The sequence below is a fragment of the Symphalangus syndactylus genome, chromosome 20 (assembly GCF_028878055.3).
Source record: "Symphalangus syndactylus isolate Jambi chromosome 20, NHGRI_mSymSyn1-v2.1_pri, whole genome shotgun sequence".
Lineage (NCBI taxonomy): Eukaryota > Metazoa > Chordata > Mammalia > Primates > Hylobatidae > Symphalangus > Symphalangus syndactylus.
The window spans coordinates 40,330,604-40,355,545 of record NC_072442.2 but is presented as its reverse complement, the minus strand read 5'-3'; the positions used below and the strand labels follow the sequence as shown (position 1 = coordinate 40,355,545).

The 24,942-nt window shown below is 40.8% G+C and overlaps 1 protein-coding gene across 11 annotated transcripts in view; it reads left to right on the top strand.

Moving 5' to 3' along the window:
• IKZF3 (IKAROS family zinc finger 3) overlaps nucleotides 1–24,942 on the top strand; it is a 108,219-nt gene that overhangs the window by 62,358 nt on the left and 20,919 nt on the right. For 2 of the 11 annotated variants that reach the window (XM_055256122.2, XM_055256124.2), the window contains exons 4-6: nucleotides 10,475–10,735; nucleotides 11,817–11,984; nucleotides 15,294–15,410. The exons of 2 other annotated variants lie outside the window; for them this stretch is intronic. In XM_055256122.2, the coding sequence (XP_055112097.1) occupies nucleotides 10,475–10,735; nucleotides 11,817–11,984; nucleotides 15,294–15,410 (546 nt within the window). The remainder of the gene's footprint in view (nucleotides 1–10,474; nucleotides 10,736–11,816; nucleotides 11,985–15,293; nucleotides 15,411–24,942) is intronic. 7 more of the 11 variants (XM_055256127.2, XM_055256123.2, XM_055256130.2 and 4 more) reach the window with 5 other exon arrangements.

The window sequence follows — 24,942 nt, the reverse complement described above, 5'->3', positions numbered from 1 at the left end:
GCAACATCTAAAACTTCAGCCTCTTTAAATGTATTTTCATCCATTATTTTTTGATGGGTAGCAGTTATTTCTCAAAAATATAAATACAAAAGAGTTTAATACGTAGATGAAAATAATAGAAAAAGTAATTGTTATAATGGGCAGAAATGAAACAATATACTTGTAGACTCTTTATAGTTAGAAAGACCTTTCATACATCATGGCCTTCAGTCCTCACAATTCTAGATAAAGAATTATACCTGGCCCCGTGACATTTGAAGAGCTTAGCCCAGCTGAGCAGCTGGAACCTTACCTACTGCTGATGTATACTGTATTTCTGTTGTAAAAGTAGTAAATCTCCCCTTCTTCTAATGGGGAAGCAAAGAATTGCACTGAAATTATTAAACAAAATTATTTTTATTATTATGCCCATGAATTAGCTATTTGATAGTCAGATAAGGCAAAGATTAACGTTATTAGAAAAATTGAGGGTAGTTCCTTTGCAAATGAAACTTTTTACATGCTAATGCTCTTACATTTGAAGTGATGTGATTTACTGATGGCCAGTTTAGATTCTTTTTTTTTTTTTTTTTTGAGACAGGTCTCACTCTGTTGCCCAGGCTGGCTGGAGTACAGTGGCATGATCACAGCTCACTGCAGCCTGGACCTCTCCAGGCTCAGGTGATCCTCCCTTCTCAGCCTCTTGAGTAGTTGGGACTACAGGCATGCTGTATTCCCAGCTATTCCCAGGTATTCTACCATACCTGGCTATTTTCTCATGACTTTAATTTTTTTTCTTTTTTTTTTGAGAGAGGGTCTCGCTCTGTCTCCCAGACTAGAGTGCAGTGGCACGAACACAGCTCACTGCAGCCTTGACCTCCTGAGTTCAAGGGAATCCCCTGCCTTAGCCTCCTATGTAGCTGGGACAACAGGCACACACTATCACACCTGGCTAATTTTTTGATTTTTTGTAGAGACAGGGTCTTACTTTGTTGCCTAGGCTGGTCTCAAACTCCTGGGCTCAAACGATCCTCCCACCTCTGCCTCCTGAAGTGCTGGAGTTACAGATGTGAGCTATTGCACCTGGCCAAGAATGTATTTCAATGAGAACTTAAATCTATTGAATTTTATCCAAACCTGTATTGAGATATCAGTATTTCATCTCTCTCTCTTTTTTTTTTTTTTGAGATGGAGTCTCGCTCTGTCACTCAGGCTGGAGTGCAATGGCGTGATCTCGGCTCACTGCAAGCTCCACCTCCCAGGTTCACAGCATTCTCCTGCCTCAGCCTCCCGAGTAGCTGGGACTACATGTGCCCGTCACCACGCCCGGCTAATTTTTTGTATTTTTAGTAGAGACAGGGTTTTGCCATGTTGGCCAGGATGGTCTTGATCTGATCTCGTGATCTGCCCGCCTCAGCCTCCCAAAGTGCTGGGATTACAGGCATGAACCACTGCGCCCGGCCAGTATTTCATCTCTTGTTAGCCTGATTCACCTTTTCCAGTTTTTTCCTAATTTAAAAATAGGCATTTTCAAAATTAACAGGTGCTCATTATTTTAAATCTTAAAAGAGAAAAAAAGAAAACATAATAGATTTTATAAAACAATGACAAAAAAAAAAAAAAAACAATGACCAAAAGTTTAGTTTGTATTGAAGCTTTATAATTTTACTGGTTAGCAAATATTAAAACTTTCCTTACTCTTTAGTTCTAAAAATATCATCAGTTTCTCTCTCTCATTACTTTACATACAAAAATGTAAATTAGAAAATGAAAATGACCCATCGCTTCAGTGTTCTTCTTCCTAATACAAAGAGGTCATTGTGGGAGAGAAGTATAGACATTAATTTTATAAGGAAAACTGTTCTAGTTCATCTGTTTGTGCTAGATTGGGTGACAGTAACAAACTTTGTAGACTGAATACCTACAATACATATATTTCCCATTTTGCTCTTTAGTGCTTCAAGCTTCTAAATCCTATTAACAGCTGTCAAAACCTGGTAAACTATTTAGATGCTTTCACAATTTGTTTAATTGGATAGTTAGAAAATGGCATGCTAGAAAAGCCCACCCCCCCTTTCTTTTAGCCTGGCTGAACATCTGTAGCATTAGGGCCTCATTATCTCTGAATTGGCATAGCAAATCAGTGGCATCATTAAAATGCCACATTAAGATGATTAAGCTTCTTTGTTATCCAGTTGACTTTTGCATTTGCTGAAGATTTCATGGTTATGACCCCCGATCCTTGTAAAACACTTAAATAACATCACCCTTTTGTGCCTTCCCTAACAGCCTCTATCTTGTTTTGTCCCTTCTCACAATATCTCTGGCAGACCTGAGGATATTACTTCCAACTTTGTCCTTCTTAGAGTTCGATTCTGAGATCTCATAGTTTAAGGTGGAAATTCAGAATCTCTTTTTTCCACTGGGAAATTCCTAGTACCAACATGCTCTCCAAGATACCCAAGTTGTCTGTTCTGTTTGCCATCTTTGATAGGTTCTTCTCTCCAACTGAGCATTTTATGTGCCTGTAAAAACAAACTGAAGCACAGTTGGCTGAGACTGCTATTGCCCCTGAAGGATTTAGATGTTGGATCCTTTCCAGGACCCATTGTTTTTGCAGTGTCTCAGGTGAAACCAAAAATGTCTACTCTGGAGTACAAGCCTTTCATGTGATAACCATCACCCCAGGAAATGAAACCATGTGCATCAGCCCCAGTGAGCCAAACCTTTGTTCTCTTCAGCCTACAAAATTCTCTCTGGGGTGTGTGTGTGTTCGTGTGTGTCATCTTCCTAAGAGGCCTGAAAACATAGACAAAGATGGGAGCAATTGTACCCTAGAGTAGCTCCTTTAGAAAGAAGTTTAGTTTAATCTCATTTCCTATGGGTTAGATTCAATTTAGACATCTTTTCCCCACCTCCGGGAATGTATAGCAATTACCTTTATCAGCAATTTTTGGTTTGGTATATTCTTTTCTCCACAAGTTCAGTTATAAAAAATGTATTCAGGAGGCCTTTAACTTTTTTTTTTATTATAAAATAGATCATATGTACAAAAAGGCAAGTATAATTACATGTATAGATTAAAGAATAATAAGAAAACATCCATACACCCACCACCTGACTTAAGAAATAAACTTTTACCAGTGTCTATGAGGCTTCTTGATAGTCTTCTAAGTGTCAACTTAAGATGTATGTCTAAGAAACCTGATATATATTATAAGAAGATTAGAACTTACAAAACCAAAACATGAAATTATTCATACTATAAAAGGTTTATTCACTTTACAAAAGACTTCAGGATACGATCAGGCAGTTCCCCAAATATATTCAAGTATTTGTTGCCAGATCTTTAAGATTTTCTGCCTTTATTAAACGAACGGGTGTTGCCAGTCACTGACAACTGAAATCAGGGCAAAATAAACATTTCTGAATGTAGAATGTTAATCAGCAGGACAGTGTTATTGGTTTTGCATGAAACATTTTATGAACACATCAACTACATAAAAGCAGATCTGTAGCAATGTAATTATATCATACTAAATATAAAGCAGAATAAGACGGATGTGTGAGAACAAAGAAACATAATTTTTTTTCTAGTTAAGGGTATCAAGGAAGACTTCATGGAAGAAGTGGCATTTAAACTGCATGTGGAAGTTTGAATACACTATTGAAATGGTAGAAGGATATTTTAGGTATGGGAAAGGCTGGAGAAGAGACTTGGAGAACTGTGATTAGTCAGGTTGCCACTGTGCTTTTCAGACTTTAATGTGCATAAGAATCCTTGAGGATCTTGTTAAAATGCAAATTCTGGTCCAGTAGGTCTAGGCTGAGGCCTGAGCACCTGTATTTCTAACAAGCTCCCAGGGGGTTGCAGAACTGCTTATCCAGGGACCTCACTTTGAATAGTAAAGTTCTAGTATAGAGAGAAAGGTGATTCAAGAAGACTGAGAAATGAGATGATTAAGTAGTCCTGGGGCAAGTTCTGGACAGATGCTTGAATACCTCATTAAGGAGTTTGGACTTTATTCTATAAGCAAATGAAATCATTGAAAGTTTTAAACAAGAGTTTCATTGCTACAGCATGATTATTCTGGCGATAGGATGCAGTATAACAGAGGTCACATGTGCCGTGGGCCAGTTAGGAGGCTAATGCAATGATATATTCATACACCAGGAATTTATTGGATGTCTACTTTATGTAGGGCACTGCGTCTAACTCTAGGCAGTGGCTCTCAAACTCCATTGTGCATAAGGTTTATCTGAAGAGCATGGTTTTAAACGAACATTTCCAGTCTCCACCCCTAGATTAGCAGATCTATGGTAGGAGCCCCAAATTTTCTATTTTAAAACCACATAACCTCTGGTCTTACAGATACAAGTTAAGCAGTGTCATAGGGAATACTGAGTTAAACACACACACACACACACACACACACACACACACAAACACACAATCTGTATAGCTTCTGCCCTCAGCTAGCTTACATATTTATCAGGGAGACTAGGGGAGGTAAGTTCATAAGTAGCCCAGGAAGAAGGAGCAGGCTATTTTCCAGCTGGGGTAATCAGGGAAGGCATGGTAGCCAGGAGATAGCATATTAGTTTGACCTTTAAAAATGTGTAGGACAGTGGCCAGGCGTGGTGGCTCATGCCTGTAATCCCAGCACTTTGGGAGGCCGAGGCCAGTGGATCACGAGGTCAGGAGATCGAGACCATCCTGGCTAACACGGTGAAACCCCGTCTCTACTAAAAATACAAACAATTAGCCGGGTGTGGTGGCAGGCACTTGTAGTCCCAGCTACTTGGGAGGCTGAGCCAAGAGAATGGCATGAACCTGGGAGGCAGAAGTTGCAGTGAGCAGAGATCGCGCCACTGCACTCCAGCCTGGGTGACAGAGCAAGACTCCGTCTCAAAAAAAAAAAAAATGTGCAGGATGTGTAGGACTTGCACCTGTGGCCCTGTTGAGGAAAGATCTTTTAGGCAGTGGAAATAAGTCTACTTAGAAGTTCTTTAGTTAAAGATCTAACTAGTCAAAATTAATATGCCAAAGATAGGTTGAGGCCAGATCCTGAAAGGCCTTTTAAATTATTTGTTTCTGAGTTTGGACTTTATTTTGTTGGCAGTGGAAAATATTGAAGAATTTTGACAGGGCTATAACATGACTAGAGCTAGAATTTAGGAAGAACAATCTTGAAGCAATGAACAAGATGGGCTGGAAAGGAGAAAGAAGGGAGGCAAAAAGAACAGTGCAGGGGCTACAGCAATAAGTAGACCATGGAAAAGTCATAGGGTCTGAGAATTAGGTAATGGGCATGCAAAATACTGGAGTGGAGAAACAGATTAGAGATTGGATACACAGATAGAACCACTGAATGATTGAATGTGGGGCCCAATCAGGAGAAAGGAAAGATGACTGTAAGGATTCTAGCCTGAGTAACTGGGAAGATACATAGGATGCCTTCAGAAATAGAGGACTAAAGAAAGGGAGAGAGATTACACCTAGAGTTATATATATGGGAATTAATCATATAAGATGTTAGTTGAAGCCTTAAGAATGAATGAAATTGCCATACAAGAGGGGTATAGAGGGAAGAAAAAAGAAGGTTAAGGACAGTATTTAGGATGCAGAAGGAAGAAAAGGGGCAAGGAAGCAATCAGAAAGGCAAGGAAAGAAGGTACATTTTCATTGAAGAAACAGGAGTGCAGGGGCCAGGCACGGTGGCTCACGCCTGTAATCCCAACACTTTGGGAGGCCAAGACAGGTGGATCACCTGAAGTCAGGAGTTCGAGACCAGCCTGGCCAACATGGTAAAACCCTGTCTCTACTAAAAATACAAAAATTAGCCAGGTGTGGTGGCACGTTCCTGTAGTCCCAGCTACTCGGGAGGCTGAGGCAGGAGAATTGCTTGGACCTGGGAGGCGGAGGTTGCAGTGAGCCGAGATCGCACCACTATACTCTAGCCTGGGCAATAGAGTGAGACTCTGTCTCAAAAAAAAAAAAAAAGAAAAAAAGAAAAGAAATAGCAGTGCAGAAGAACAAGGAATGGTGAGTGGTCAGTAGTGTTGAGGACTACGAAGAAGTTGGGGAGAGTGGCATACCAAAAGGCTCTGAATCTAGGAATCAGGAGATTACGGTTGGTGATATTCAAGGGAGCAGATTAAGTGAATTGTGGAGGCAGAAGCCATATTACAGAGAATTCTGAGTCCTTTTTGAGGCTGTAGAGGCAGAAGCATAGTTTACCTATGTCTTTTTTTATTTTTTTCTTGAGACGGAGTCTCACTTTGTCACCCAGGCTGGAGTGCAGTGGCAGGATCTCGGCTCACTGCAACCTCCACCTCCCAGGTTCAAGCGATTCTCCTGCCTCAGCCTCTTGAGTAGCTGGGACTATAGGCGCACACCACCAGGCCTGGCTAATTTTTTTTATATTTATTAGAGATGGGGTTTCACCGTGTTAGCCAGGATGGTCTCGATTTCCTGACCTCATGATCCACCTGCCTCAGCCTCCCAAAGTGCTGGAATTACAGGTATGAGCCACCACTCCTGGACCACCTGTGTCTTAAATCTGTCTAGAAAGGAATGTTGAGGCCGGGTGCAGTGGCTCACGCCTGTAATCCCAGCACTTTGGGAGGCCAAGGTGGGTAGATCACAAGGTTAGGAGTTCAAGACCAGCCTGGCCAAGATGGTGAAACCCCATCTCTACTAAAAAAAAAAAAATTAAAAAAATAGCCAGGCTTGGTGGCGGGCACCTGTAATCCCAGTACTCAGGAGGCTGAGGCAGAAGAATCGCTTGAACTGGGGAGGCAGAGGTTGCAGTGAGCCGAGATCACACCACTGCACTCCAGCCTGGGCAACAGAGTGAGACTCTGGCTCAAAAAAAAAAAAAAAAAGTTGAGAGAGGATGAATTTAGGTATGATGTGATGAAAGGTGAAACCAAATTGCAAAAGGAAAGGAAAAGAGGAGTTGGCACCTAGAGAGCCTGAAGACATAGAGTCGATAGATCTTGGAGACTGACTTGATGTAGAAATTGAAAGAGAAAAAGTTCCACAGTTTCATGACTTGGAGACTGGAAGAAGGGTGATGCCATTTGTCAACATAAATAAGACGTAAATTAGAAGCAAGTTTGGGTTCAAAGATGACAAGTTTGATTTTAGACGTATTCATTAGTATTTTCTAATAGAATTTTTCTAAGTAGAACACCCCTTTTCTCTGCTCTAATAAGTCTTCCAGGGAATGGGATGAATCCCTTCATTAGAGCAGGCTAATGCCTTTCCTGGTTTTGGTGGACTGTGTTTGGAGGCTGAGTACTAAGCCTAATATCTCTCAGGAATCTCATTCATACCTTAAATTCTAATTTATTTTATTTTATTTTATCTTTTTTGAGATGGCGTCTCACTCTGTCGCCCAGGCTGGAGTGCAGTGGTATGATCTTGGGTCACTGCAACCTCCACCTCCCAGGTTGAAGCGATTCTCCTGCCTCAGCCTCCCCAGTAGCTGGGAGCCACCATGCCCAGCTAATTTTTTGTATTTTTAGTGGAGACGGGGTTTTGCCATGTTGACCAGGCTGATCTCAAACTCCTGACCTCAAGTGATCCATCCGCCTTGGCCTCCCAAAGTGCTGAGATTACAGGCATGAGCCACTGCGCCCAGCTGGCAATTTATTATGGCTTACCTTGAGAAGGTAACAGAGTTGAATATTAGAATAAATTAGAATCTGGTTGGGCACGGTGGCTCAGACCTGTAATCCCAGCACTTTGGGAGGCCGAGGCGGGTGGATCACTTGAGGTCAGGAGTTCAAGAACAGCCTGGCCAACATGGCGAAACCCCGTCTTTACTAAAAATACAAAAATCAGCTAGGCGTTGTGGTGCACGCCTGTAATCCCAGCTACTCGGGAGGCTGAGGCAGGAGAATCACTTGAACCTGGGAAGCAGAGATGGCAGTGAGCCGATCGTGCCACTACACTCCAGGCCGGGCAACAGAGCAAGACTATGTCTAGAAAAATAAAATAGAATAAAATAAAAATAGATTGCTAATCCCCAGTAACCATGCAGAGAGGTCATTCAGGTCATTCATCTAAAACTGGTAAGACTCCAAAGGCAAACCAGCAACTACGTAAGCCCAAAGGACTTCTCTAATGCCCTGTCCCTGTGTCCTTATGTCTCTGGGTCTCAAATACTGTCTTCCTTGCTCTATAGCTGACTCCTAAAGGACTAAAGCTAAGATCTGCTCTTGAGCCAAGATGGTGTCGTATTGAATTCCAGGTCAGGCCAACTAAAGCCAAAATCCTGAGAGAAAGGAGCAGCTCTCTTATGTCCTCTGTTTTCAGAAAGACTCAACACATTGATCTTACTACATTTTAAAGTTCAGTGACCATGGAGTGGCCTGAGTCTGGTCATGTTCACGTTTTCTAGCCAAAATGGAAAGGATCCTTTACTGCTGGCCTTTTCTATCTGCTGTTTTTGGTTTTAAGTAGCTGAAATTTTCCGTTGAGGTTCTTTTAAACGCCTACATGCAAACTGAAGAGCACTCAAGCTTTGGTGGGATATTACCCACAGCTGGAGTGATGGTGGAAGGGAGGCGGGTACAAGCCTCAGGTGCATCCTTCTCTTAAAAAAAAAAAATAATAAAAAATAAACACTTAAGCAAACAAATTCCACTTGAAAGCAGGGAAGACCTATCCAGAGAAAGAAGTAAACCTCTTTCCAAGTAGGAAACAGATATCATTTCTTATATAACCCAGATGCATAGGGTGGGCAAATTTGAAACATGTTGGACTTATCCTACAGCCCTACATCTTTGCTAGTCAAAGAGTGAAAAGTTGTGAACCATGAACTGTGGTAGGAAGCAGTGGAACAGTGTGGCAGCCCTGGCTCCTCTGATGGTGGTTAGGCCCTGTCTTGCTCTATTAAGCAAACACAGTTAATATAGATGAAAGGTAACCTTGATAGAAGTGAAAATTGAAACTTGGGTTGAAGGTAGCAAGCCAGGCACAGCTGCAGTTGTACTTCCTCCTGTGTGGCAAGAGGAGCAACACTTACTGATGTTTTTTGGAAGGGATGTAGTTTTTTAAAATACTTTTTTTCAGAGTGTTTTGGGTTTTAACATTTACACCATTGATGGGAGGGTGTGTAATATAGTTGGTAAGAACCCACTTAGGCCTTATATGTCTAGTGCATGAGGTCAAATCCAAGTAATTGATAGTTCAAGCTTAAGTTTTGCATTCTAATCACACCTCTGCCAGTAACTGGATGTGTAACCTTCGACAAAAGACTGAAAACATCTCTGCTCCCAGATTTCCTCATCTGAGAAACAAGAGGGTTGGATTAGATGACCTTTAAATTCCTTTCCAGCCCTACACTCCATTGATTTGTGATTCCTCATGGGGAGGTACAACCTTCGATTTCTAAGGACCAATGGTTGAAAAAGGAAGCATTTATATAGCATATTTTATATATGAAAAATCCCTTACAAATGTTTATTATTCTTACATCAGGCAAATTCTTAGGTTTTACTAGTGTCAGTGCAAGTACATAAATTTGCCTTCTTTGTTTCTTATGTTCTTCATATTTTTCCCACGTTCTTCACATGTTCTTATGCTCTTCATGAAGAGTATTACAGCTCTTCTTTTAAATTTCATTCATTTACATTGCAGCTCTTAAGATAGTACTTGGTCAGCCAACTCACTTGAGCCAGTCCCTCCTCTCCTATCCAGTCCTATTACACAATCCTTGAGTCCTTGAGTTTAGTCCTCCCTAACTTGGGACCTAAGGATCCTTCCCCTTATTTAGATTGAGCCCCACTTACCTGTGTCAATGAAAGTGACTCCTTAGGTTATATGAAAGAATTACTTTTCCTTTTGTCTTTCTCAACACTTTTTCATTAGTACTGACAGCTTCCTCTACAGTCAGTGTTGTACCTTTCTCAGCTCCAAGAGAGAAAGAGATAAGATGTGTTTTAGCAATTCATATACGTGGAAGGGGAAGAGGCAACGCATGGCTTAAAATTAGAAAAACTACATTAACTAGTCAACTCTTAATCTTAATGGCTTACATTGGATGCATTTGAAGGATTCAAACAATATTTTCTCCTTGAAACCTAAGAGTACATCACCTTGCCTTTTTAACTGTAGCCACCAAAACAGTACTAGATCTGAGAACCCTTCCTCTCCCCTAGTACTGGAGAAGAGTTGCTCAATGTTTGTTTCATGGCTACTTTGAGCAAACTTAGCTAAAATCTATTATCTGTAATTATCTGGATAGCCTAAAACACTATCGTCTATTTTTATGTGTGTAAGTATATGTGTTTTCCTCTGACTGTGGTTCCGAATTTAAATAACGTGCGGTCATGCTAATGGTGCTTTCTTGTTTTGTAGATGTACAGTGTTTTGTTAGCTTCGTTTGGTATTTAATTGTCAGTTGTGGGTCTCTGCTGTTTGAGCTGCTTTGATAGCTTCAAGTACAGTCATTGTTCATTTCTTGCATTTTCTTCCCTGCAGATGATTCAATGAAAGTGAAAGATGAATACGGTGAAAGAGATGAGAATGTTTTAAAGCCAGAGCCCATGGGAAATGCAGAAGAGCCTGAAATCCCTTACAGCTATTCAAGAGAATATAATGAATATGAAAACATTAAGTTGGAGAGACATGTTGTCTCATTCGATAGTAGCAGGCCAACCAGTGGAAAGATGAACTGCGATGTGTGTGGATTATCCTGCATCAGCTTCAATGTCTTAATGGTTCATAAGCGAAGCCATACTGGTAAATAGTCTGCTTTTTTCATTCTTCTGAAAACTATCCTAATGCAGCCACATGAGAAATGAAGTGGTGGAATTTGGAACTTTTGGTTACTTTCATTGAGTTTTGCTATAATGCTGATGTATCTCTCTCTCTACATTGCCATTTACTCAGTGCTTTTTATTCCTGCCTCACCATGCATTTGGCAAACATATTGCAAATGCTATGAATAAAAAAAGACTGTAGAGAGCACAGTGTTCTAGGTCAGCCAAATACTTTTTCTTCAGTTTCTAAGTAGGAGTTGAATTGTGTGATTTGCTTCTTAGCCATCTTTTGTATATTTTTGCATAACATTTTTAATAAGAGCAAATCTTATTGTATTGGGTTCAAATTTGGCAAATGAAAGGACATAGTTTTTATTTCCAGTTTAAAATAATGTATCTTCAGACAATAAACAGGTAGTCTATAAAAATGCATACAAACACAACCATCGCACTTGAGCCAGTTGATTCCATCCCACATCTCATATGAAGACTTTAAAAAGGAGAATTTCTAGCCCTCAACACCTTGTAAGGACTTTAGTTTCTGGCTCTTTTTTTAAAGGAGATTATATTCAAAAGGAATACTAAAAACTTAGCCAGGCATGATGGCAAACACTTGTAGTCCCAGCTTTTCTAAAGGCTGAGGTGACAGGCTCACTTGAACCCAGGAGGTCAAAGTTTCAGTGAGCCATGATGGGACCATTGCACTCCAGCCTGAGCAACAGAGTAAGAAGACCCTGCCTAAAAAAAAAAAAAAAAAAAAAAAAAAGGAGTACCAAGTAATATAAAAACTTAGATCTAGAAAGCACTTCTAGAGCTACTCTTGTTTCTTTGCTCTGATTCAGTATGATACCTAAAATAGCCTTGCTAGTGGGTGCTTTTTCTGTTCTACAGAGGAGATTTCATAAGTAAGTCTTAGGCTTGCCTTGAAATGCAGCTCCCAACTGATCCCAATGTGAACAGTAACTGTCTAAAAGATGAGCTTTTGCCCTAGGCATCTAATCTGTGCATATGTTTCTCCACTTGCCTGTGACCAGAAATCTCCTTTTTTGTCCTTTTTAAAGGTGAACGCCCATTCCAGTGTAATCAGTGTGGGGCATCTTTTACTCAGAAAGGTAACCTCCTCCGCCACATTAAACTGCACACAGGGGAAAAACCTTTTAAGTGTCACCTCTGCAACTATGCATGCCAAAGAAGAGATGCGCTCACGGGGCATCTTAGGACACATTCTGGTAAGTGAGAGAAATGAGCATTCCATGTCTAGGAACTGCATTCCTCAGAGCCCAGTGTGGAAACTAGAAAGAGTTAAGTAGGAAGGTTTCAATCTGTCATTCTTGTTCTGAAGGGTTACAACAGCAGAGACCTCTAGGGCTAATTACACGACCATTAAGGCACTAATTGCTCTCCGTCTGCCTCAGTGGAGATTATCATCTCCTCACCATCCTCGCACCCCTGGAGAACAACACAGTCAGATAGGAAGAGCCCACCCTATAAAAAATGTCTTTTTAATTTTTGTGAGAAAATTATAGCCATTAGTATTTTCTTCTGGTAAACTTTATTAGAAGATTATTTTCCTAACACACACACTCTTTCCATTCAAAAGACGAGACAAGCAAATGATGTACAGTTTGTAAATTATGAAAAACTGTAATCTGGATATAAATCATTGTTTGGGGGCTACTTTTTGGCCATTCAGGATAAATTTATTAAATCCAACTTTCCTCTTGATCGGCCCACTTTTTTTTTTTTTTTTTAAATAAACATGAGGTCTCACTATGTTGCTCAGGCTGGTCTCAAACTTCTGAGCTCGGGCATTCCTCCCACTTTGACCTCCCAAAGTGCTGGGATTACAGGCATGAGCCACCATGCCCAGCCAGCCTACTTATTTTAAATCTCTAAAAGATTGAACAACAGTAAGGATTTGTAAAAAGGTTTGTGCTGTCTTGATGTTTTTACTCCTTATTTTGACCAAGATAATACTTTTTTTTTCAAGATTTAGAATTTCCGTCCTAGAAAAATAAGACTGAGTTTATTTTCAAATTTGGGACCTCATGTTCTTGATGTTATCTGGCAAAATTTTAATTGGAAAAAAAGGCTTGTTTTTATGTCAGTTCACATCTACTGCTTTGATTAAAACCTAGCCCCAAACTCAAAACTTGTTATAATTCAGCCACTAGGATTAAACAAGTCAGCCCCAACAAAACCCACCATGAGAGATCATAATTGGCAATTGAAGGGTTTCTCTCTTTTACAGCTCATTTTTCAAAGTAATGAATTAAGGATGAGTTTGGTTCGAAAAAATTAGAATAGTTCTCTACTGTTGCCTTTTTCAAGTAAGAAACAATAGTAGGCTTTTTAAAGACAGATTCCAGAGAACCCAATTTATGCAGAAACGTAACATTTTTAGCCCTAGCAAACCTGCATTTGTTTTAATTTAGGATTCCATAAGGATCTTTTAGTGCTTTAAATCCCAAAGCCTCTGTTTTAAACAGAGCAAGAGGAGTTAGAAAATAAAAATTTTAGCCGGGTGCGGTGGCTCACGCTTGTAATCCCAGCACTTTGGGAGGCCGAGGCGGGCGGATCATGAGGTCAGGAGATCGAGACCACGATGAAACCCCGTCTCTACTAAAAATACAAAAAATTAGCCGGGCGTGGTGGCGGGCGCCTGTAGTCCCAGCTACTCGGAGGGGCTGAGGCAGGAGAATGGCGTGAACCCGGGAGGCGGAGCTTGCAGTGGGCCGAGATTGCGCCACTGCACATCAGCCTGGGCGACAGAGCGAGACTCCATCTCAAAAAAAAAAAAAAAAAAAGAAAAGAAAAATTTTAGCCCCTAAAACTGACAAATGCATTGAGTATATTCTATCAACAATCAGAAAGACCAGTCTTGCACAGATAGTTGAAGTTATTACTTACATATTTCAAGCAATAAAACATTTGGGGAGTTGGCAGAATAAAGGTTGCATGAATTGTATGGGTGAAACTTTTCCTTCATCTTAGACATTTTGACGAAGTCATTTTTACAATTCATTTTTCTTTCTTTCTTTCTTTCTTTTTTTGAGATGGAGTCTTGCTCTATTGCCCAGGCTGGAGTGCAGTGGCGTGATCTTGGCTCACTGCAACCTCCACCTCCCAGGTTCAAGCAATTCTCCTGCCTCAGCCTCCCTAGTAGCTGGAATTATAGATGCCTACCACAACGCCTGGCTAATTTTGTTTGTTTGAGACAGTGTCTCACTCTGTCACCCAGGCTGGAGTACAGTGGCGCCATCTCAGCTCACTGCAACCTCCACCTCCCAGGTTCAAGCGATTCTCCTGCCTCAGCCTCCCTAGTAGTCTGGGATTATAGATGCCTACCACGACGCCCGGCTAATTTTGTTTCTTTGTTTCTTTGAGATGGAGTCTCACTCTGTCGCCCAGGCTGGAGTGCAGTGGTGCAATCTCAGCTCGCTGCAACCTCCGCCTCCCAGGATCAAGCGATTCTTCTGCCTCAGCCTCCTGAGTAGCTGGGACTACAGGCTCACGCCATCACGCCTGGCTAATTTTTGTATTTTTAGTAGAGATGGGATTTCATCACATTGGCCAGGCTGGTCTCGAACTCCTCACCTCGTGATCCGCCCACCTCGGCCTCCGAAAGTGCTGAGATTACAGGCGTGAGCCACTGTGCCTGGCTAGTAGAGATGGGGTTTTGCCATGTTAGGCAGGCTGGTCTCGAACTCCCGACCTCAGGTGATCCGCCCACTTTGGCCTCCCAAAGTGCTGGGATTACAGGTGTGAGCCACTGTGCCCAGCCTATTTTTATTTCTATTATTCAAAAATATCCAGGCCGGGTGCAATGGCTCACACCTGTAAACCTCTCACTTTGGGAGGCCAAGACTTCACCTGAGCCTGTGAAGTTGGGGCTGTAGCTAGCTGTGATTGCGCCACTGCACCCCAGCCTGGGTGATAGAGTGAGACCCTGTCTCAAAAACAAAAAAACAAAAAAATCCGTAGTTAATTAGCTCAGTTTTTGTTGTTTCAGCCTAGACTTTGCTATAGCCACGTGGCAAGGATGAGCTAAATTTACCCAAATATGTCAATGTTCTGAAAAGGCCATCAGTTTCTAGCCGAATGGCTAACTCCCACAAACTACAGCAATCTTTACTTACTGCCAGATGGATGTCCAAAATAAGGAATCCTTTCCTATTTCATTGCTTATACCACATTAACCTCCTTGAAGAATAAAAGGGCCCTATTTTCTTTTTCCCAAAGGAAACAAAAATTTGACCTGAAGCCAAAACACTATGCTAAATGGTAATCACTAAATCCAGATTCTTCCATTTGTGATAGGAGGTGATCCTTTCGAAGAATACTCTGACATAATAATTGATTATAGACCATAACCTTATTTAAGCTTACCAAATTTAAAATATAGATTCAAAAGTATCCAAATAATCTGGCTTCACTCAGCAGTCTCATTTCTAGTGAACAGTTGTCACAGAGTCCCAGTGCCTGACCTGTGTGGAACCCCTGAGGGTCACTGAGTGCCCCTTATGTTCTCCTTCTAGTGGAGAAACCCTACAAATGTGAGTTTTGTGGAAGGAGTTACAAGCAGAGAAGTTCCCTTGAGGAGCACAAGGAGCGCTGCCGTACATTTCTTCAGAGCACTGACCCGGGGGACACTGGTGAGTTCACGCAACACAGGTTTAGTGAGCATCTGCTGTCCTAGGTGGTGAGATACAATAGTAAGTAAAAAGACTCGCGGAGTTTATATTTTACTGGGGGCAGACAGATTATAAAGAAAGTAAATGAGCTAACTGTAAGTTGGAAGGTTAGAGGGTGGTAAGCGCTATTGAGAAAAATGAAGCAGTTGCTGAGGAGTGAGGGTGAGAATCAGGGAAGGCTTCAAAGAGGTTAACATTTTAACAGGCTTCTTAACTGGGTGAGTGAGCCCTGCAGATAACTAGGAAACAGCAAGAGCAAAGGCCCTGGGGCACAAATTTGAAGAAGTGTACATAGTCCTGTGTGTCTGGAATACAGTGAGTAATGGGACCTGAAGCCAGAGAGGAAATGGGAAACCAGATCTTCTCAGGCCTTGCAGGCCATTGTAAAGGCTTTGGCTTTTACTCTGAGTGAAATTAAAAATCTTTAGAGAGTTTTGTACAAAGAGGTGACATCATTGGCCTTCTCATTTGAAAGAATCACTGTACTTGCTTTTGAGAAGAGATTGTATTTGGGGCAAGCTTGGAAATTGGGGGTCCATTTAGGAGGCCATTGCAATAATTCAAGCAAGAGAAAATTATGTCTTGTTAGTGGTAGAGGTGGTGAGAAGTATTCTAATTCTCTGTATATTTAAAGGTAGAGTCAACAAGATTTCCTAACAGATTGATGAAGAATGGAGTTGTCGTTTACAAAAAATGGCAAAAATTGAAGGTAGAGGAGGTTGGGGAGTGGCTAGGGAAGAGTCAATTAAAACTACAAGGATTTTCTTTGCACAAGGCCCAATTTATATCCTTTTCTACTCATATGATTTATTGTGATGCTTTTATTTGGCTTTGGGGATTCGTTCTTTTATTCACTGATTTGAGTTAGATGCCTACTGGCAATTGGTTGAAACACTAGATGTTCTTCTATATCTCAATTGTGGTTTTATTTCCTTTTAATCCTTTGTTGAAACAGCCTGAAACTTTTTTGTGTCACATCTCTGCAGCTGTCCTTTGTCCCATTGAGTTGGCTATCAGCCTGGTTCTGCAGCTTGGGTTGTCTGACATTTTTATTTGATAACTTGAACCAATTGCTTATTTAGAATAGGTACAAACCTCATGGGATTTAGTGTTTGACAGCAATTGTTGCAGTTGAGTAGTTTGAATAGGCTAAAACAGAAAAATTACAAAAAGATGACAGAAATAATGTGAAACTCAGGAAAAATGGAGTAGAAATGACTACTTAAACTGCCCTCATTTTGAGTGAGAGGAAACTTTTGTTTTAGATAAAACCTATTGCATGATGTTAGGAGCTGGCCAACTGAATTCTGTTGGCTTGCAGTGCTTCTGCTTTTTATCCTAATGGCATCTTTGGTTTTATCAAGGAGTTGGCCTTCTAACTTGATAAAGGAAATCCAACTTATTTGGATAAAGCTTATCCAATAAAAAGAAGTGTTTACCCCCTTATAAAAAACAAACAGGTCAGACACCATGGTACACACCTGTAGTCCTAGCTACTAAGGAGGCTGAGGCAAGAGGATTGCTTGAGCCCAAGAGCTCAAGCCCAGCCTAGGCAACAAAGCAAGACACCATCTCTAAAACAATAATAATAAAATAAAAAGAGAAACCTAATATTTGGGTTTTGACATCTTCTTCTCTTTGTTTTGCTTTTATCTGAGTCTGCTTGCTAGGAAAGATTTCGACATCTTAAGTGGCATGCTTCATGGCAGTCAGGCAGTACTTGCTCAAGACGGAATGTAGGCATCTCTACTTGCAGTTCTGTATTTCAGACAATAGGCAAAGCTCCCACTGTAAGAGATTCCCAAGCTATGAAAATCTATCATATTCCAAGTAGAATCACTGATATTTAAAGATAGAATGAAAGAGAGCATCTGACCCTACTTCTTCATTTTAGAGGTGACAAGACTGAGACTCACCCAAAATTCAGTGACCTACTTAAAATTCACCAGAACTTTAGTTGTTTTTGTGATTAGTCATATTTTTTAATTTTCAAAAACTTGAAACATAACTCACATGCTATAAAATTTACCTTTTTAAAGTGCACATTTCAATAATTTTAGTATATTCACAAAGTTGTACAACCATCACCACTATCTAATTTCAGAATATTATCACCATCCGCAAAAGCAGTGCTGTGCTCATTAGCAGTCACTCCCTATTCTCCCTCCATCTAGCTCCTGGCAGCCACCAATCTACCTTCTGTCTCTATGGATTCGCCTGTTCTGGACATTTCACATAAATGGAATCATACAATATGTGGCCTTTTGTGTCGGCTCCTTTTACTTAGCAAAATGTTTTTGAGGCATTTATATATGCTGAAACATTTATCAGGACTTCATTCCTTTTTATGGCTGGATAATATTCCATTGTTTGGATATGGCACTTTCCATTTATCCATTCATCAGCTAATGGACATTTGAGTCTTTTACACCTTTTCCACTTTTTGGCTTGATTAGCTATATTTCTTAAAGATTATATATTATCTGGTTGGCAAAAGAAATAGTAACACACATACTAATAGACACACACATATATACATATATGTGTGTCCTGATTCTCCTGGAAGGAGGGGGAAAAATCAGAAAACTACACTCTATAAACAGTAAGTTCAAAATTACTGATTTTGAAGTAAGGTCACCACCTTACTTCCCATTCTCACAACCTTTTTTAGGAATTTCAAATAAGGAAACGTATCAAAAGTAATATTTTAGCTATTCTCAGTGATATTAGGTGATTCAGGAAATGCTGAAATACAGAGGTTGAGTTAATTTGCATTTCATAGGGTGGTTTGGTGGATGCGTGCACCATACTTTAAGTCTCAGCAAAAAAAGATAAGGGGTTAACTAAGTCAGCAAGTTTTTATTTTTTTTTTCAAACAAATATGTTGTAATGGTGGTTTCAGGTTATAAATGTGTAAATTCACAGCTTAATCAAGTTACTGCATCTCAGTTCATACATTACTCTTTTATATTTCAAATAGTTCCTATAATTTTTCCTGAGGCCAAAATTTACAGAATATTTAACCCAACATAAGCCAATTCTTTAACTATTTTGCACCCTTCCATGTATGGTTTCCATTTCTGTTTCCTTCTTAGAATTGGGAGTCCATTGTGGACATGGGGTTCCATTCTGAGCCTGAGCAGGATAGTACATCTTATGCCTCATCCGTCACTTGTAAAGAGGTGATGCTCCGTTGCTGTTGTGCCTGCAGCACTCATTCTTCAAGTGCTTATTGTAAATTGAAGTGCAGCGTAGTGTGAGAGCCAAGCCTGTGGACAAACCTGCCTGCAAGGGGAAGCAGGACTTTCTGGAAGCAAGCAGATGGGTAAAAAGGCCTTGGAGTGAAGACCAGCCTGCAAAAAAATGCAGGTATTGGGCAACAGGACTTCTGGCCTTGCTGATCATTTCTTTTATCCAGATAGCATTTGTTGAGTTCTCTATGTGCCAGGCTTCGTATCAAAGCTGTTTGTAAAGATGAGTTGAGGTTAAGCCCCTACACTTTAAGGATTTACAATCCTGGCCGAGCGCGGTAGCTCATGCCTGTAATCCTAACACTTTGGGAGGCCGAGGCAGGCGGATCACAAGGTCAAGAGATGGAGACCATCTTGGCCAACATGGTGAAACCCCGTCTCTACTAAAAATACAAAAATTAGCTGGGTGTGGTGGCGCTCGCCTGTAGTCCCAGCTACTCAGGAGGCTGAGGCAGGAGAATCGCTCGAATTCGGGAGTTGGAGGTTGCAGTGAGCTGAGATCGTGCCGCTGTACTCTAGCCTGGCAACAGAGCAAGACTCCATCTCAAAAAAAAAAAAAAAAAGACACAAGTGATATTGCTACTTTAGTCCAAGTTTCTACATCAGGCATCACAAGTGACACCATCAGAATATTCCAATTCTGTCTTAATGGGGTATATATGAAAAGAAAGAAAAATACAAAAGACCATGGACTGCATTTTCTCATTAGCTTGATTCTTATTTCAGAAAGAGACTAACAGCTGGTATAGAGATTCATTTAACCTCATTTCACACAGATTATGAATACTTGGAGCAGGAAATATTTTTATGTAACAATGAGTTCTAGCAATAATAATATTTTTAAGTAATTGAATAATCACATCTATTTATGAATCTAGGACTCCAAACTTTTCATCTTCAATAGCTCTTCAAGCTAATATAAGCATGAGGGCTTCAGAATAAATTTATATTTTTACCAATTTAGCAGACCAAAGAAAATGTTTAAAAATTTTTGTTTGTTTTCCAAGCCTATTTTTTTTTTTTTTTTTTTGAGACAGAGTCTCGCTCTGTCACCCAGGCTGGAGTGCAGTGGCACGATCTCAGCTTACTGCAACCTCCACCTTCTGGGTTCAAGCAATTCTCCTGCCTCAGCCTACTGAGTAGCTGGGATTACAGGCACCTGCCACCACGCCCAGCTAATTTTTGTGTTTTTAGTAGAGACGGGGTTTTGCCATGTTGGCCAGGCGTCTCAAACTCCTGATCTCAGGTAATTCGCCCACCTTGGCCTCCCAAATTGTTGTGATTACGGGCGTAAGCCACCGCACTTGGCCCCAACCTATCCTTTTTAAAAATCAATACTGGCCGGGCGCGGTGGCTCACGCCTGTAATCCCAGAACTTTGGGATGCTGAGGTGGGTGGATCGCGAGGTCAGGAGTTCCAGAACAGCCTGGCCAACATAGTGAAACCCCATCTCTACTAAAAATACAAAAATTAGCCAGGCATGGTAGCATGCGCCTGTAGTCCCAGCTACTCGGAAGGCTGAGGCAGGAGAATTGCTTGAACCCGGGAAGGAGAGGTTGTGGTGAGCCAAGATCATGCCACTGCACTCCAGCCTAGGCAACAGAGCAAGACTCCGTCTCAAAAAATAAAAAATACTATCTCACAGGTAGTATTCATTTTACTTGTTCAAAAAGGCAACAGTTTTATGAAACTTTTTTGTTAGAACCTGCCTCTGTCTTTGATACCAATCTCTTGTTAGACAATTTCTATTGCATAATAACACCACTTTTTTCCACTCTCCATTAGTTACTGACTGACCACACCATAGAAGAAACAGGAAGCAATACTTCTTATTTAAGCTCCACTTAACGCTTCAGGATCTAATGAAGGATTTTGAACAAAAACAAAAGCACAGCACAATTACATAGTTAAACCTCCAATGACTTTGAAATAGAAATTGTATCATGGAAACAGTTAACTAAAACCAAATATTAAGACTTATACAGGGAATAAAGGTAGTAACCTAATCTGTAAATGTGACTTTGTACTACATTTTATTATTTTTTCAGCACGTCTTTAAAATAACTTTTCTAATGAAAATTAGTATATCTACTATTTAGTAGGCAAGCGATGTGAAGGGAAATTGATCCACAATGACAGTCCTACTCATTCTGTTCTCACTCATGAACTGAATGTGCAAATTGTTCCTTGCCACCATCCCATATTCCCCACACCCACCACTTGCAGCATTAAACCACCAAACACCACCCAGGAACGGATTTCCTATTTCGTCATTTAAACCCATTATCTTGTTCCCTTACTATCTTGCCAAACTGGTTTCCCTCCACTTACATTTCTGAGACATGATGTGGCAAGATAACAAGTCTAGACTGTTTGTATAAATAGACAGTTGGGTCCTAAAGTTGGAGAAAAGGACCAAAAGCCAATAGTCCTCTTTTTTTTTCTTTTCAGTGCACTGCCTAAACCGCTCAGTAATCCCAAAGAACTTGTCCAGTTACAAAGCATTTCTTTGTGTATGTGTGATGTGTGTGTGTGTGTTGTTGTTGTTGTTGTTGTTGTTTAGAGACAGGGCTCACTCTGTTCCTCACACTGGAGTGCAATGGCAAGATCATAGCTCCCTGGGCTCAAGCAATCCTCCCGCCTCGGCCTCCCAAAGTGCTGGATTACAGGCGCAAGCCATGGCACCTGGCTCTTTGTGTTTCAAAGGGCGCTCATTTCATGGTATTGTGCATCAGCTGTCCAACAAGTGTGAGGCAAAAGACTAGCAGTTTAGGAAAGAAAATGAGAGTGCCATCTTCAATTGAAAACTAGCCTTTGCCTAACTTATCAACTAGAAAACAAGGTTAATTCAGTGAAGATCAACTGAATCAGTAGGAGTGTGTTCACATGTACAATGAGGGTGGGGCTCTTGTAGTTAATATTTTGAGTGAATGACCCAGAAAGAGGGCATGGGTGAACAGAAGTCCTCTAGATTCGTTTCAGAGGATTTCTTTTAATCTAATCGGAGTTGTGGAAATGGAGAAGTCTCCATCCATGCCTCAAAATATGTCCATCCATGAACACTGCAGAATTTTATGTTTTTAAATGTCAGGCATTTGGTCACTGATTTACAGAGTAATGTTTATCTGGAAATGACTCTCAAGACCAGTTTGGTGGGTAACAAGGAATAAAAGGTGATGTTATCTCAAAAGTTTGCCATTTAGTGACCTGCCCTAATTACAGTTATTTAGGTCAATGTGTCCACACTTCAGCATCCTCCCAAATGTAGAGGATGTTGATTACGTGTCCTCAGAAAGCTGCTTGTTGTAATTGACATTGACTTCAGTAAAATGTAGACAGCGACTGCTGAGAAACAAATGGGAAAACTAGATGGGTAGCACCGTGCTTGGGGTAATTCCTGGGTAATGATTTGGCAGTGAGAGGAACCATAAGAGACTAGTAAGAACAATGGTAAAATGGGCATAAAAGGTAAACATTCCCAGAATACTGTTTTTCATTCTTTTTTTCCCTATAAATTTTTTGTTGATAACTGCAGGGTTGAGGGGAGGCTTACTTAGATTTAATCTTCTCAAAATTGCTGGAACCAGGATGAATGTTCCTAGTCAAAGCGCAAACTTAGCTGCCTCTCCCCTGATTCTAAGAAAAAAGTCTCCTTCTAACAGCCCAGGAACTTACTGCAAATTCCAAGCTTTGTCTTTCATCTCTCTGTTCTTGGGGCTTTGGGTAGTGCCACATCTGGTGGTGGCTTTGTGTGAAAGGAAATAATATATATAAATAATTTCCTGTTTGGTCATTTAAACCTATCCCTGTGCTGGACAGAATTTGACCCTCTTCACTCAATAGCAGTGTCTTGTGGCTGAAGTGCCCGTTATTTACAACTGCTGGTCAGCCAGAGTCAATCCAGTACTTTTGCACTAGCCCAAAAGCCACTCAGGCCCCCTATTCTGACCCTTACTGTTTTCATTTACACAAATAGTTGTTAATAGCTTCACTGAAGGCTATGATTTATTTCTTTAGAGGCTAGAGTTATTTTTGACAAGAAACTCACTGTCTAGTAAGTATTGTCATTATTATCATCCTCTTCCCTTTCTCATTTTTGGAGCTGGATTTCTTTTTAAGAGATGGGATCTCACTGTGTTGCCCAAGCTGAACTTGAACTCCTAGGCTCAAGCCATCCTCTCACCTCAGCCTCCTGAGTAGCTGGGACTATGAGCTAGTGCCACCACACCTGGCAGAGCCAGATTTTATGTTATTCCAGAAAAAAAAAAAAAAAAAAAAAGCTGAGTTTTGGCTGAGTGCAATGGCTCATGCCTGTAATCCTAACACTTTGGAAGGCTGAAGTGGGAGGACTGCCTGAGGCCAAGAGTTGGAGACCAGACTCAGCAATATATTGAGACTAATAAAATTTTTTTTTTTAATTAGCCAGGCCTGGTGGCTTTAGACTGTAGTCCCAGCAACTTTGGAAGCTGAGGTAGAAGGATTACTTGAGCCCAGGAGGTTGAGCCTGCAGTGAGCTGTGATCATGCCACTGCACTCCACCCTGGGTGACAGAGTTGAGACCCTGTTTCAAAAAGATGTAAATAAATTAACTAAATAATGAAAACTGAGCTTTATAATGTATTGGGTAATGACTAACATACAGTTTTATAAGGCCACTAATAAAATTAGAAATATTTAATACTTTGGGGCTTGTTTTTTTTTTTTTTTTTTTTTAGACACTGTCACTCAGGCTGGAGTGCAGTGGCACTAATAGGTTGGTGCAAAAGTAATTGCGGTCTTTGCAGTTACCTTAATAGTTCACTATAACCTCAAACCCCTGGGCTCAAGGAACCCTCCCACCTCAGTCTCCCAAGTAGCTAGGACTACAGGTGCATGCCAACATGCCCGGCTAATTTTTTTAAATTGCTTTTTGTAGAAACAGGATCTTGCTATATTGCTCAGGCTAGTCTCGAACTCTGGCCTCAAGCAATCCTCCTGCCTCAGTCTCCCAAAGCACTGGGATGACGGGGTGAGCCACTGTGCCAGCCACTACTTGTTTCTTACTCTAATCCCTTAAACTAATTTCAATTTATTCTTCCTTAGACATAATAGAAATGTATGGATAGTTCATTTTAGTTTGGATCTCCTGAAGTGTTTATGAGAAAACAGAGAAAAATGTTTACAGCATCACAATATGTTTGCCCAGGGTAGGTGAAGACAAACGGTGGCACTCTGGGCAAGTGCAGCCAGTGGCCTGTTTGTGTACAGGGATTTTTACATTTTTAAAAGGCTGTGGGACAGAAAAAAAAAAAAAGAATATAACATAGAGACTATATGTGTCTGACAAATTTTTAAAATTTACTGTCTGGCCCTTTACAGACAAAAGTTTGCTGATCCCTGGCTCAGGCTAGCATCATGTGTTAAAATGTCAAGCCTTGTATTTAGAGCAGCTGGTGTCTCTTTGAACTTTATTTTATTTATTTATTTATTTATTTATTTTTTGGAGATGGAGTTTTGCTCTTGTTGCTCAGGCTGGAGTGCAATGGTGCAATCTCGGCTCACCGCAACCTTTGCCTCCTGGGTTCAAGCTATTCTCCTGCCTCAGCCTCCCGAGAGCTGAGATTACAGGCATTTGCCACCACACCCAGCTAATTATTTGTATTTTTAGTAGAGATGGGGTTTCTCCATGTTGGTCAGGCTGGTCTCGAACTCCCGACCTCAGGTGATCTGCCCGCCTTGGCCTCCCAAAGTGCTGGGATTGTAGGTGTGAGCCACCGTGCCTGGCCCTCTTTGAACTTTAGACATAAATTTGGGCACTGCCTGCTGAATTGAGGTAAATTATATTCATTACAGTTTACTATTTTAGTTGATTAGATATTGCCACTATTTATATACTCTTCTAGTAGTTCTCAATTCTGGCTGCATTTTAAAATCATCTGGGGAGGTTTGAAAATATTCTTGCCTAGGCCCCTATACCAGACATCCTGATTTAGTTGATCTGAAGGGGGGCCTGGGCATAGGTATTTCTTACATGCTATTCAGGTGAGTCTAATGTGCAGCCAGGTCGGAGAACCACAGGCCTCCTACACCACTCACAGGTCTATTTGTGGATGGGCAATTAGCCCACATTCATAGGCAGGTTTTTTTGTGTTTTGTTGGTTTCTTTGTTTTTTGACATGGAGTTTTGCCCTTGTTGCCCAGGCTGGAGTGCAATGGTGCCATCTCGGCTCACTGCAACCTCCGCCTCCCAGGTTCAAGTGATT